Genomic DNA, 15,794 nt, shown 5'->3' with positions numbered 1-15,794 from the left:
AAGTCAAGATTACTTTATTGTGATTACTAGTTTCAGCTACAAAAGAGAGACATCTTCAGATCATAAACACAGCCTTGATTACAGTAACTGCCATAACGGCTTAACATATCGTCATAAAAATTCTGGGTGACTGTGCTGATACAGAATGTGTAGGTGGAATGACGTGAGACATGGCTCGTATACAACCAGCTATAACTAAGGTCTTAAAACTAAGGCATGAAGCTTAGGAACTGACACATTTAATCAATATTTGTGTCGTCTGTAGCACAAATACTGGTTAAATGTGTCAGTCACTAAGCTTTAACGATGTGGTGTATTAGTTTTACGACCTTCCCTCCATCTGACTGTATACGACCGATTTGTCACATTATTCCACCTACACAGTCTGTATGAATGTTATCACACTAATATTTATGACAATGTGTTAAGCTGTTATGGCAGTTACACTAATCAAGATTATATTTATGGTCTGAACGTGGCTCATGTAAGGCTGCAACTAATAATCACAATGAAATTTGTTTGCGCTCTAGGGTTCGATGATATAAAATCCTTAATACGTAGAAAAATTGAAGAAAGTCGACAGCTTTGACTACTTAGGATGGAAGTATTCTCTGATAATTCAGATTTCACAATAGACCGTAGAATGCAGATAAGTTGGATGAACAGGAAAAGGTCGTCAGGTGTATTGTGCGATAGATGAGCAAATCTAGAGACTAAAGGAATGGTGTATAGGTCAGTAGTGAGATGTGCAATGCTGTGTTGATCCGAGACATGAGCATCAACTTACGCACAGGTTAAGGCAGTGGAATGGCTGAAATGATGAAAGTGAAGAAAACTTTGTAGCGGCACCAGAGGCAGTAGGATCAGAAGCGCGAGAGTAAGAGGCAGTGTTAAAGTGACGAAGATTTCGAAGAAAGTTCAAGAGAAGATTGACATGTTGTGGACGTGACGTGAGAAGTGACGTCACCTACATTGACAAGAGAATTGTGGAAATGTTAGTGGAACGCGACCCAGGAGGAGTAATAGCAAGAACAAGGTAGATTGAATGTGTACCAGAGGACTTGTGAGAGAAAAGTCCAAGGAAAAGGGAAGTATGGTGCCGAAGAAAATGGAGAAGTCTTTCCCAGAACGTCGACCCGACTAATTTTAGTACAAGATAATTTTCATATTATTTTGTGGGTTAAAGATGCAGATTACGGGTGTGAAACCTGCATGTCCTGGCGGGCATCAAACGTGGGCCTTCGCATTTCGTGGGATATAGTTTTCCGTTCGAAGTTGTGATGGGAGGAAGCCTTTTATGTCGGTTCCTGAGACACCTTGCGGTTGATAACAAGGCTGAAAATCCAGGTTCGCGTTTTGCCTCAGGACACAGTTTAGATTTGTCGGTAGTGTTCACAGCATTAAAATATTTTTATTCATTTAACTGTGGCATCGTGACAGATGAGTAAGTTGGGAAATGATGAGACGGTCGAAGTACGGAGTGAAGTTCGGATCAGTTGCGTTAGAATGTTCACTTTTGAGCACAGAAACCGGCCTAGATCTATACGAAGCAACGAAAGTTCCGTAAAAAAGTCATGGATCAGAGTTTCACTGAGTACTTAAGTGTTGAGGGTTGGTTCACAATTAAATGAAAAGATTGGTTTTCATTGCTTTTGTGCGAGAAATTGAAAGTGAGAGATTATCGAACAACATCACGAATAGCGTGGAGCAGTAATTTTATTGGTTCGGCATGCGGAGCGTTGACGGGAAAATTACACACGCCACGGAGGTAATTTCTCCCGCCGAGTGACGTAACGGGTAATAAGGGACGCTACAAGCGAAGCTCGACTTCAGTCTTGCAGCGAGATGATAGTTTTCCGTGAGAGGCAATAATTTATGGGAAATGGACTTGACTACATTTGGTTAATCCTGAACGTTAACTTGAAGGTGCGTTCTTAGCTCTCTGGCGTCAGTAACATCTAGGAAAAGAATGTAAGCGGTGGTTTCTGCTAGAAATATAGTGAATATCTAATTTATTTATGCTCAAGATATCAGTAAGCGTATTCTAAGTGTGTAACTGATGGTAATATGTATTCCGTAGCCTTCTTCAGAATTATAATAATTCTGAAAACGCCACGTACAACAGTATCGAGAAGTTACGCTCTATGGTAATTGCTAAAGCAGTTGTACACTGAAAATAATTTTATAGATTCTGATTCTGGTGATATTTTACAGAATTAAAAAAAAAGTTTAATGTCATGCTAAATACGGTAAGCAATATACTGATGGATGATTCTCGTTATTAAATGGTAACGCACATTCGCACGTTGTAAATAGTAATTATGTCTCCCTTGAGTAAATCATTGTAAAATGTGTTTCTAATTCTGTCTTTATTCCACGATATCTTCTATGTAATATTGGTCTTTTCCACTGTTAAACAGTTTTCTGGAAAGCATTTAAAGTAGAGAACGTTCGTGGAGGACTCGAAGCAACTGGTAGAAATGCTATACGTGAAATGGGCACTACATTGATTACAGCACATCATGATTCTGTGAATGTGTAAAGGTATGTTCCAAAAAAAAAAATTATTGATCATTTTCGTTGGACAGCTTTGGTACAGGCGAGGTTTAGGAAATGTGATCAAATCCGCATCTACAATATCCGTGTAACTGGTCACAAATTAGAAAGTATACGAGAAACTGGTTAGCATATTGCGAAACCGTGCTTTGTCAACGCAGGGAATAGGCCGTTACAGAATGCATGTGATGCACGTGACGATTTTCTGGAAGAAAACTGTGCCCGCGATCAAAACTACGACGGCATAAGAAATCCAAGCAAACCTGCAGCTATCAGTGCTCAATAGGTTAATACGGTGACGTATATTCGGTTAAATGAATAATAGTTCCTAGTATACACTAATTACTTGCTCTATGTAGACGAAATCTACGGAAGAGTTTAAGAGACTTGCGAAGTAGCTTATCAATACATTTCATGTCATGAATATTTCCTTCCCGGCACGTTCTAGAGTACTTCGCCGCGGTTCTTTACTATCCTGCACAAATGACGAGTTAGAATAAAAGGACTAGCGCTGTAAGTTCCACACTGCGTTACATTTTGAGGAAAACGCGCTTCCGTCATGCCCAGAGTTGCTTTCTGACAGAAACGACGGAAAAAAAGAGAGATCCTGATTACGGTCTACTATCTGGTTACGGAGTAGCGCCTCGGTGTTATGTTTAATTACCTACCGGAAGCGAGCAATTTTAATTATACGGAAGCATGAGGTGTGGAAAACCGGAGAGATAGCGCACTATATGAAGATAATATGTCCACTTTAATATAGCGTCGATTATTAACTCTGGCACGCCAACGAAGCAATTTGTGAGAATGGAATGCGCGGTCGTATCTGCATAAAGTCGAGGGAAAAAGTGAGCTGCTGTAAAAAAATCTGGATAAGTTTGAGGCGAAATGCAGTACGTACAACGGATGTGTTTATACCATTAAAAAGTGGAGTCGAGACCAAATAATTACTTGGAACAGACTGTCACCTTGAAATCCGCCCTCTTTCCCTTATAAATGAAAAATATTCGTAGCAAGTGTGATTCCCATATTCCTTCATTCAGGAATGTAATTTGTGACGATCAAGCGCGTAAAAAAAGGGCAAGTTAATGTGTTTGACGGAAGGCAGATACGAAGAAAAAAGTGATTTCATTCACGAACGATATATAGAACAACTTTAACGGAGAGATGATTTTCTTCAAGTGACCAAAATTTCAGATGTTTGGTATAATCTCGCTCGACCAAATTTTCGAGATATTCAAAAAAAAAAAAAAATAATATTAAGGAATGAGTGAGACAGCTTGCCATGTGAAGCGGAAGTAATATAGCTCTTTGGTTCTTCTCATACGTTTGCCATCTATGCCAGCAAATAAACAGCGTCCTACGATAAAATATAGCAAAGTAATTTGACAGCATGACCAGGAGGAAGGAAACCGATTTACTGGGGACATTCTAGCTCAGTGATTAAAACCCTGTGTATCAAAGGTTCATTTTGAAACACTAAAGTGTGTCAAAATTGTCCATACTTAAACTGAGTCATACTCCTTTTTTTTATTGAGAAAGTGGAATGGCAGTCCGGAGAGGTACAGGAAAGAGGAGATCCGTGTGTGTGTGTGTGTGTGTGCGTGTGTGTGTGTGTGTGTGTGTGTGCTTGTGTGTGTGCATCGGAATCTCGACGTTCAGTTCTAAAACGCTGGTCAATTTGAGGTCAGGTAAAGAAAATTTGCGACTGTTGAACTTTTTGACACCTTTGCATTGATTTTAAAAGCATGCTTCACACACGCTAATAATTCAACTTCGTTTACATGACATGTAAAATTCTGAAAAACGCGAGGAGCCCTCTAGTTCGTTAAGGCAATGGGAAAACAACTCCATGTCCAGTTTAGTAGTGTTCATCTAAAAAGCGTGTCGGGTTCGTAACAATTTCTGAGTGATTAACGACTGTAGTGGCATCATCAATGCGTAATTAAAGCTATTCGTCACTGGGCAGTTAAGGCAACCACCGACACACAGCCTCGTAACTTCAGTAGAGCATAACCTTCAGCTTTGCTGGAAATGCTCTGGGGCGAAGTTGGGGAAGCTGCTGGATCAGCTGCCGTTTTCCAGTTATTGAAGCTGTCCGCCGTACGGCAGCTGGAGAAATATTCGGCACACGGTGTCTTCAGTCCACAGAGCATAGGCTTCAGCTCAGTTGGTAGTATTCGGGGGCAAAGTCATTGGCGAGGTTGCTCAAGAAGTTGAAATCGGCCGAGCTGTTGCTGCTCTCCGGAGGCGGTTCGCTGTAGAAATGGTGGAAGCCGCCTCCGCCACCCCCAGTGCCGAAGCCGCCACTCTCTCCGGAGCCCTCCGAGGGGTGGACGCTGGTGGGCGGCGTCATGATCGTCGCGGAAGACGCCGACGCCGGCGTCGGGGGCGCGCCGTTGGGCGTCGTCTGGTTGCTGCCGCCGTTGTTGCTGTTGTTGTTGGGTGTACCGGGGTTGTTGTTGTTGTTGTTGGTGCCGTTGACAGTGCCGTTGGAATTGGCGTTGGTCAAGGGGAAAGGGTCAGGCGACGAGACGAAATTGGACGGGATGGTGGAAGCGTCGCCCCCCTGGTGCACGAGGTGGTGCCCTTGGTGCTGGTGGTGCTCGTAGTAGTGGTGGTGCTGCTGCTGGTGCTTGGCGTACTCGAGCTGCTGCTGCCCGTGGTTCAGCTGGTGGTGCTGGTGGTGGGGATGCTGCACAAAGGATTGGTGCTGCGCCACGATGGGGCCGGCCTGGTGCTGCTGTTGCTGTTGCTGCGGCTGGTGGTGCTGGTGCGGGTGGGCGTGGTGGTGGTGATGGTGGTGGTGCATGCCGTCGTGGTAGTACTCCGGCCCAGTCTGGTGGTGCACCAGGTGCTGGTGGTGAACGCTCTCTGGGTTGTAGGCCCCGCCCCCGTCAGCGTAGACCCCGGCGGCGTACGCGGCCGCCGTGTACTGGTCGTGGTGGGGGTAGTTGTGGTGGTGCTGCTGGTAGCCGGCGGCCACCATCTGCTGCGGCTGGTGCTGCTGGTGGTGCGCGGGTGGCTGCTGGTGCTGCTGGTGCTGGTGCTGGTGCTGGCGGTAGCCCCCGTAGCCGGCAGCGGCCTCTGGCTGGTAGCCATTGTAGCTGGTGTAGCCGCCGCCGGACTGGTGTGCGGGCAGAGCGTGGTACTGATGGTGAGGCAGGCCCTGCTGCGGCTGCATCGGCGGGGGAGCCTGCTGTTGTGGGGGCGGCTGGGGAGGTGGCTGGGGGGCCTGGTAGGCTGGGTTCACAACCACGCCCCCGCCACTGCCTACCGCCCTCACGCCCCCAGACGTGGTTCCCCGTGGCGACGGATGCATGCCGTTTGGTCGAGGGTATTGCCTGCAGAAAGACGTACAAGGTTACTGATAACTGATCAAATGTGCACTTTATTGTGGTCATATCTATGCGAGATGCTTTTAAGGGGGGTAGGACGTCAAACGGGCCGACTTGGAGCTGGAGAGGCACCACATGACATTTTAATTTCCACTGTCTATGGCCCTGAGCAAAAAAAATGGTTCAAATGGCTCTGAGCACTATGGGACTCAACTTCATTGTCGCCTAGAACTTAGAGCTACTTAAACCTAACAAACCTAAGGACATCACACACATCTACGCCCGAGGCAGGATTCGAACGTGCGACTGTAGCGGTCGCTCGGTTCCAGAATGTAGCGCCTAGAACCGCACGGCCTCCACTGTCTATACTTTTACAAATAAATTCATAAAACTTTGTCAGCATGACCAGGAAGGATTCAGGATTCGCACTCGTAGCAGCTGAAGTTCAAAAATGTAACAAAATAATTCTTTTTACTTGTGAAATTTCATAATTTTTTCACTTACTATTGGCTGCATTTGTTGCTATAGGTACACTTTGCTTCATAAGTAAGAGAGACTGTTCGATGAGCGGACAAAGATTCTGGTCACTCTCTTGTCCTAGGGTTGGAAAACTGCTACTAAAGGCAGAAGAATTCATAACGATAAACGGCATAAGGATGCAGAAGGCAATGAAAACCACTGCATCAGAGATACATAATCAGTATCCTCAGGACATACGGCCCGCGGCTGAAAAAGTATAATGATGGTCTCTTTATTGGCAAAAGATTCCGGAATACTCCCCCATTCTGATGTCCGGGAGGAGATTGCCAAGGGGGACGTGACCATAAGGAAAATACTGAATAACCCACGAAACGATAACGTTCTAGTATGGGGGGGGGGGGGGGGCATGGAATGTCAGAAGTATGAATGTCGTAGGGAAGCCAGAATATCTGTTAAGCGAACTGCTAAGTCTCAATCTAGATAGAATGGCAGTCAGTGATGTGAAATGGAAAGAGGCCAAGGATTTCTGGTCAGACGAGTATAGAATAGTATAAACAATTGCAGAAAATGGTTTAACGGGCGTCGGATTCATTACGAATAGCAAGGAAGGGCAGAGAGTGTGTTACTGTGAACAGTTCAGTGATAGGGTTGTTATCAGCAAGCCTAACCGACGACGACTGTTCAGATATACGTGCCCACTTCGCGGTCAGAAGATGAAGGGATAGAGAAAGTATATGAGTAGATTGAATGGGTAATTCAGTATGTAAAGGGAGATAAAAATCTAATAGCCATAACTGGAATGCGGGTGTAGGGACAGGAGAAGAAGAAAGGGTTACGGGAGTATGTAAGCTTGGTAGTACGAATGAGAGAGGAGAACGGCTGAGTTCTGAAGTAAATTTCAGCTACCGAATATTCTGTTCAAGAATCATAAGAGGAGGAGCTATACTTGGAAAAGACCGGGAGATACAGGAAGATTTCAGATAGATCACATGATGGTCAGACAGAAATTCCGAAATCAGATACAGAATTGTATGGCGTACACGGGAGAAGATATAGACTCTGATGACAATTTAGTATTGATTAAGCGTAGGTTCAAGTTTAAGAGACTAGTAAGAGTGAATCAATGCCAAGGACGTGGGAGGCGTAAGTACTAGGGAATGAAGAGAAACGCTTCTGTAAAGTTATAAATACTGCAATAAGGAACAGCTCAGATGGCAGTGCATTTGGGGAGGAACAAACATGTGTAAAAAGGGTAATCACGGAATTTGCGAAGAAAAACATTGGTATAAAGAAGGGAGCTGCTAAGAAACCATGGGTCACAGAAGAAACAGCAAGTACAAAAAAGTTCAGGGAAATTAGGGAATACAGAAATACAAGTAGCTGAAGAAAGAAAGAACTAGGAAAAACAGGGAAGCTGACGAAATGGCTTCATGAAAAATTGTAGAAGTCGAAAAAGAAATGATTGTCCGAAGGACTCACTCAGGATACAGAAAAGTCAAAACAACCTTCAGCGAAATTAAAAAAGCAAGGGTAGTACCATAAAGAGTGCAATGGAAATTACTGCAAGAGCTGACAAGTGAGAGAATTATTGCACAATCAGCTCAACACATACATCCAAGTTGCTGACAAGAATAATATACAGAAGAATGGAAAAGGAAATTGAGGATGCGCTAGATGACGATCAGTTTGTCTTTAGAAAAGTAAGGCACCAGAGAGCCTGTTCTGACGTTACGGTTAATAATAGAAGGAAGACTAAAGAAAAATCAAGACACGTTCTGAGGATTTGTTGACCTGGAAAAAGCGTTCGGCAATGTAAAATGGTGCAAGATGTTGGAAATTCTGAGGAAAATAGGGACAAGCTACAGGCAGAGACGGATAATACACAATATGTACAAGAGCCAAGAGTGAAAGACCAAGAGCCAAATGCTCGAATTAAAAACCGTGTAAGACAGGGATGCAATCTTTCGCTCCTACCGTTCAGTGTCTACGTCGAAGAAGTAAAGAAGGAAATAAAAGGAAGGTTTGAGAGTTTGATTAAAATTCAAGGTGAAATGATATCAGTGATAAGATTCGCTGATGACATCGCTATCCTCTGTGAAAGTGAAGAAGAATTACAGGACCTGCTGAACGTGCTGAGTACGGAATATGGACCGAGAGCAAATCGAAGAAAGATGAAAGTAATGAGAAGTAGAGAAAATGAGAACAGCGAGGAACTGAACATCAGAATTGATGGTCACGAATTAGATGAAGTTAAGCAATTTTACTTGCTAGGCAGCAAAATACCAATGACGGACAAAGCAAGGAGGACATCAAAAGCAGATTAGCACTGGCAGGACAGGTATTCCTGGCCAGGAGAAGTCTACAAGTATCAAACATGGGCGTTATTCTGAGGAAGAAATTTCTTAAACTGTATGTTGCGAGCATAGCTGTGGTCCGATAAGGTAAGGAATGAAGAGGTTCTCTGTAGAGTCGGCAATGAAAGGAGTACATGGAAAACACTGACAAGCAGAAGGTACAGGATAGTAGGACATCTGTTAAGACATCAGGGAATAACTTGCATAGTACTAGAGGGAGTTGCAGACGGTAGAGACTGCAGAAGAAGACAGAAATTGGAATACATGCAGCAAATAAATCCTGATGTAGGTTGCAAGTGCTACTCTGAGATGAAGAGTTTGGAGCAGGAGAGTAATTCGTGGCGTACCGTGTCAAACCAGCCAGAATATAGAGAGCGGTAAATGTATGAATCTGAGGTAAGAGGCCGGCCGGTGTGGCTGAGCGGTTCTAGGCGCTACAGACTGGAACCGCGCGACCGCTACGGTCGCAGGTTCGAATCCTGCCTCGGCCATGGATGTGTGTGATGTTCTTATGTTAGTTAGGTTTAAGTAGTTCTAAGTTCTAGGGGACTGATGACCTCAGATGTTAAGTCCCATAGTGCTCAGAGCCATTTGAACCATTTTTTGAGGTAAGAGACCCTGGTCCGGAAAACGACAGAGTCGAAAGTATATTTACAAATTTGAAGAACATCACGAGTGATTATTAGTATTATTATTTCTACGTGCCCCGATAGCCGAGTGGTAAGCGCGGCGGACTGTCACGCCAAGGCGCTGCAGTCTGGAGCCGCGAGACCGCTACGGTCGCAGGTTCGAATCCTGCCTCGGGCATGGATGTTTGTGATGTCCTTAGGTTAGTTAGGTTTAACTAGTTCTAAGTTCTAGGGGACTAATGACCTCAGCAGTTGAGTCCCATAGTGCTCAGAGCCGTTTGAACCATTTTTTTGTCACGCCAAGGCGCCCGGGTTCGGTTCCCGGCTGGGTCGGAGATTTTCTCTGCTCAGGGACTGGGTGTTGCGTTGACCGCATTATCATTTCATCATCACCAGTGGAAGGCGACGGGAAACCACCACAGGAACCACTTCCCTAGACGCTCATGCGATGGACCTCTCTGACGAGGCTTCCCCCATGACAAGACCTGCCGTAAGGCAGAACGCAAAGTAAAGTTTATTATTTCTACAGTTTCTATGAGCATTTAAAAATTATTACGTCAATTATCAAAAATACTAGTTACACATACATTTGTTTACATTTCTGTAGATCAATGTTAAATAACATTTGTGTATAGCGAAATACAACACTGAGCTCTTAGTTTTTTTTAGCGCTTTTTCGGAAGCTCTTGTTCAAAATGGATTGACGTTGAATGCCAGTGTCTTACACACATTTTTATGGCATGGTATTGTTATCCAATATTTCGTCGAATACGATGTGTTGTTCAAAACAACATTATGAATGACGAAAATATTCGAGCGAAAAAACTTTGCAACTTCTCATGTTACAGCTTATGCATAAAAATTTTCAATCCTAGATCTTTGAAAACATGGTGTGGCAATGAAAAACATTGAAAAAACTACAAAGAGAAGAAAAAGTTAAGAATATTAGAAGTTTTTTTAAAGTTATTGCACCACGATAATTTACCTCTCTTTCGTATGATGTCAAGGAATGAGAATTACGCTAACGACACCATTGTTTACCTCTGAATAATTTTGAACATTGCTTTTATCCTATCACAAAAGAATAGATTAAAACTCCAGAAATATTCCAGGTTTTGGAAAAAGCGCTGTCATAAGTGCGTTATATCCAATCCGGACTAGTTTAAAGGGTATAACACTGATGTGATGGCCGATAGGAGTCTGCAAGTATCAACATAGGCCTTAATCTGAGAAGGAAATTTCCAGAATTTGCTTTTGGAGCGCCGCATTGTATGGTTGTGACTGTTGGAAAACCGGTACAGAAGAGAATCGAAGCATTTGAGATGTGGTGCTACAGAATAATGTTGAAAATTAGGTGTGGTGATAAGGTAAGGAATAAGGAGGTTCTGCGCAGAATCGGAGAGGAAAAGAATATGTGGAAAACATTGACAAGGAGAACGGACAGGATGGTAGGACACCTGTTAAGACACCAGTGAATAGCTTAGGTGGTACTAGAGGAAGACAGAGATTGGAATACCTCCAGCAAACAATTGAGGACGTAGGTTGCAAGTGCTACGCTGACATGAAGAGGTTGGCATAGGAGAGGAATCGTGTCAAAAAAGACTTAGAACAAACTTTTGACTAGAATATATTCCTATAAAATCTGAAATTTTTGTAGGGATGACATGCAGGAATCGAAACGTACAGAAATCAAGCTTCAATTATAAGAATCGAAGGGCGTGGAAGAGAAGTAGTAGTTGAATCATTCAGAAGACTTATTACTCAAAATAAAAAATAAAAATAAAAAATGGCCAAGTCACGGGTGAAAGAAACTTATGTAGACGAATAAATGAAATTCTTACCAAGAAATTAAAATTCCGATTATTATTTACATTGAGGTGACAAAAGTCATGGGATATGTCCGAATGTCGTGACAAATTTCCTTTTGCCCGGCGTAATGCATCAACCGACGGGACATGGACTCAACAACTCGTTGGAAGTCTCCTGCGGAAAAATTGAGATATGCTGCCTCCATAATCGCGAAAGTGTCACTGGTGCAGGACTTTGTGAACGAAATGACCTATCGGTTACGTCCCATAAATGTTCGAGGGTATTAATGTTGGGCGACCTCAGTGGTCAGACCATTCGCTTTAATTGTGCAGAACATTCTCCAAGACAGACGCGAACAATTGTGGCCGGGTGACATTATACATTGTCACCCATCAAAATTGCATGGTTGCTCGGGAATATGAATGCCATGAGTGACTGCAAGTGAACTCCAAGTAGCCGAACGTAAATATTTCCAGACAATGATCGCTTTAGTTGGACCAGAGGATCCTGAACCTTTCAAGTAAAGACAGCCCACACCACTTTGGGGCCACCACCAGCTTGCGCAGTGCCTTGATAACTTGGATCCATGGCTTCTGTCTGGGGTCTGTGCCACCCTCAAACCCCTGCCATCAGCTCTTACCAACCGAAATCGTGACTCATCTGTCCACGACACGAATACTAGTCTAAGGTGCAGCCGATATGGTCACGAGTACAGACGAGGCGCTGCAAGCGATGTCGTGCTGATAGCAAAGCCAGTCGCGGCTATTTTACGCAGTGTTGCTTGTCTGTTAGTACTGACTACTCTAGCAAACGCCGCTGTTCTCGGTCGTTAAGTGAAGGCCGTCAGCCACTCTATTGTCCGCGCTGAGAGGTAATGCCTGGAATTTTGGTATTCTCGGCACACTCTTGACACAGTGGATAGCGGAATATTGAATTCCCTAAAGATTAAGGAAATGAAATATCCTATGTGGCTAACTGTTACCGTTCAGTCTGTTAATTCATGGTGTGCGGCTATAACTTCGTCAGAGAGCTTTTCACATACATCATCTGACTGAAAACTTTTCACATGAATTACCTGACTACAAGTGACAGCTCCAGTAATGCACAACCCTTTTGTACTACTGGCCATTAAAATTGCTATACCAAGAAGAAATGCAGATGATAAACTGGTATTCATTAAACAAATATATTACACTACAACTGACACGTGATTACATTTTCACGCAATTTGGGTGCATAGGTCTTGACAAATCAGTACCCAGAACAACCACCTCCGGCCGTAATAGCGGCCTTGATACGCCTGGGCATTGAGTCAAACAGAGCTTGGATGGCGTGTACAGGTACAGTTGCCGATGCAGCTTCAACACGATACCACAGTTCATCAAGAGCAGTGACTGGCGTATTGTGACGAGCCAGTTACTCGGCCACCTTTGACCAGACGTTGTCAATTGGTGAGAGATCTGGAGAATGTGCTGACCAGGGCAGCAGTCGAACATCTTCTGTATCCAGAAAGGCCCCTACATGACCTGCAACATGCGGTCGTGCATTATCCTGCTGAAATGTAGGGTTTTGCAGGGATCGAATGAAGGGTAGAGCCACGGGTCGTAACACATCTGAAATGTAACGTCCACTGTTCAAAGTGCCGTCAATGCGAACAAGAGGTGACCGAGACGTGTAACCAATGGCACCCCATACCATCATGCGGTGTGATACGCCAGTATGGCGATGACGAATACAAGCTTCCAATGTGCGTTCACCGCCATGTCGCCAAACACGGATGCGACCATCATGATGCTGTAAACAGAACCTGGATTCATCCGAAAAAATGTTTTGCCATTGGTGCACCCTGGTTCGTCGTAGAGTACACCATCGCAGGCGCTTTTGTCTGTGATGCAGCGTCGAGGATAACCGCAGCCACGGTCTCCGAGCTGATAGTCCGTGCTGCTGCAAACGTCGTCGAACTGTTCGTGCAAATAGTTGTTGTCTTGGAAACGTCCCCATCTGTTGACTCAGGGATAGAGACGTGGCTGCACGATCTGTTACAGCCATGCGGATAAGATGCCTATCATCTCGACTGCTAGTGATACGTGGCCGTTGGGATCCAGTATGGCGTTCCGTATTACCCTCTTGAACCCACCGATTCCATATTCTGTTAACAGTCATTGGATCTCGACCAACGCGAGCAGCAATGTCTCGATACGATTAAGTGCAATCGCGATAGGCTACAATCCGACCTTTATCAAAGTCGGAAGCGTGGTGGTACGCATTTCTCCTCCTTACTCGAGGCATCAGAACAATGTTTCACCAGGAAACGCTGGTCAACTGCTGTTTGCGTATGAGAAATCGGTTGGATACTTTCCTCATGTCAATACGTTGTGGGTGTCGCCACCGGCGCCAACCTTGTGTGAATGCTCTGAAAAGCTAATTATTTGCGTATCACAGCATCTTCTTCCTGTCGGTTACATTCCACGCCTGTAGCATGTCATCTGCGTGTTGTAGCAATTTAAATGGCCATTAGTGTCTGTCACCTCAGTTTACTTTACCTAGGCATTTTTTCGTACCTGAGGAAAGGGTTGTTGTCCTGGTAGAGCCTCTGGGGACTGAAGCACGGCTGCTGCACGGCGACGGGGGCGGCGCCGCGTCTGCCCCCAGCGGCGGAGGCGGGGGCGGCGACGGCAGCAGCGGCGGCGGCCACGGCGCCCCTCAGCACGCCGGGGGGCGGCACCCCGGTCTGCGGCCGGCCGTAGGCTCCACCCCCGGGCACCCCTCCCCCGGCTCCGCCCCCGCCGCCCCCGGGGCTGGGCGTGGAGGCGGGCGTGAGCGCCGCGGAGTCCAGCACGGAGACGGTCTCCCGCTTGGTGGACACCAGCAGCGACGTGGGCGGCGGGGGCGTCTTGCCCGCGGCGGCTGCCGACTCCTGCTTCACCGCCGCCTGCACAGTGCGGACGCGAACGTCAAAACGTCGAACCATTTCTTAATAAAAATAATAATAAAGAAAATGTTATACTGCGACGCAGCACGTCTGCTTTTGAAACCCTACATCACATCAAGTAAGACCAACACTCCATCTGCACGTCTATTCATCACAATGTACAGCACGAAGGCTACAGAAAATCGTACAGTGATAAGCAGTTATCAATGACGGTGCTAGATTTACGAGTGTATTGATGAATAGATTATCAGAAACTGTGAATTTGTCTTTCCGAGCAATGTAAGCTAATGTAATCCTCTCAGGCTCACAATATTGCCTGCTCTTTATATTTCACACTCCTCAGGACTTTGCCGAGAAACGATATGTCTATGAGAAACCTCTGAAAGGAAAGACGAGAACATTCTGGGAAGGAGGAGGGAAGTAACTGGTGGAAAAAGCCACAAGAGATCAACACATTGCACTAAACCCCAGAATACAAGCCGAAAAAAATAGTTATTAATGTTGCTAAACTACAGTATCTTTTTAAAACAACACACCGCCATTTGACTGTTTTATTGTTAATTTAAGTACAACCCAGGATTTGGACTTTATGCCATATTCAAATATATTATTTCATATATTTAAAATATATTTCAGGACACTTAACATGCCGTCAGGCTCAAAGATGGACATAAATTAAGAAAAATATTGCCTTTGTACGAAATCACCATGGTAATATTACACCTGACATTTCGTGCGGAGGCAATATTTTATTTGAATATGGTATAAAAACCCTAAACCTGCGTTGTACTCATATAAACAATAAAATAATCAAAGGTCGGTGTGTTCCCCCCTTTTTTTGTAAAAAAAAAGGAAATATATCAGTATGACATAGTGTGAGTCACACCAACTGCGTACTCATCAATGAAGGATCAAGTGGTATATGAGAGGCCAAACAGGAGACATTGCACCAAACAACTACGGAATGGGTTCCGTTAGCTATAGAAGAGGTCAAAGATGCCGTTAACAACACCAAAACAGAAAAGCTGCACGTGCTGACAGGTTGCATAGCGAATATTTAAACAGACGCAGCCCATATACTAACGCCAATGCGGAGAAAACTCTACAACAAGCGCATAGAAACAGCCTCCATTCTAGAAGAGTGGAGACAGTGAACACCAAAAGTGCTATATTAGGGAGGAAGGGGGGGTGTCCCAAAGACCCTAGCAAACTGAGAGGCATAGCACCAGAAAACTTACGTTTCAAAATATTCACTAAAATATCAACGGAAAGAATAAATCAAAGAATTCGATGAACACCTCTCCGAAAACCAGATGGGATTCAGGAAAGGAAAATTAGCTCTGAGCGCAACATAACTCGTACTAAAGTGCTTACGAAAAGCTCTAAAGTGTGTACGGAAATCCCTTAAAAAAAGAGAGAAGTTTTATGTAGTAGTTGTAGACTTCGCTAAAGCCTTTCGCTTTAAAAACGGGAAGGTAGTGAAAGCAAACTAGAGGAAGACCGAAGTGAAGACAATGTTTGGACACGAATCATATGCGCAGTACTGCAACAGAACGAAATAAAGGTCTCAGAAAACCTACCCATCAGAGACAATACCCCAGTCAAATGGATTACTTCAGAGGCACCCTCTGTGTGCTCTGTTTTTTATCCCTGGTAGAGGAAGAAATCGTAAGAATACCGCAATGGTTAGCCTGTA

At 44.5% G+C, this 15,794-nt stretch overlaps 1 protein-coding gene across 1 annotated transcript in view; it reads right to left on the bottom strand.

Moving 5' to 3' along the window:
* Positions 1-4,717: 4,717 nt before the first annotated feature.
* The window catches only part of LOC124552307 (homeotic protein proboscipedia-like), a 31,979-nt gene continuing 20,902 nt past the window's right edge, over positions 4,718-15,794 (bottom strand). The window contains exons 4-6 of the mRNA XM_047126581.1: positions 13,877-14,098; positions 13,728-13,822; positions 4,718-5,900 (exon numbers count right to left, since the gene is read on the bottom strand). Of these exons, the coding sequence (XP_046982537.1) occupies positions 4,718-5,900; positions 13,728-13,822; positions 13,877-14,098 (1,500 nt within the window). The remainder of the gene's footprint in view (positions 5,901-13,727; positions 13,823-13,876; positions 14,099-15,794) is intronic.

Source organism: Schistocerca americana, chromosome 10 (genome assembly GCF_021461395.2).
Source record: "Schistocerca americana isolate TAMUIC-IGC-003095 chromosome 10, iqSchAmer2.1, whole genome shotgun sequence".
Lineage (NCBI taxonomy): Eukaryota > Metazoa > Arthropoda > Insecta > Orthoptera > Acrididae > Schistocerca > Schistocerca americana.
The sequence above is the reverse complement of the archived record's forward strand: the minus strand, read 5'-3'. Positions and strand labels throughout refer to the sequence as shown.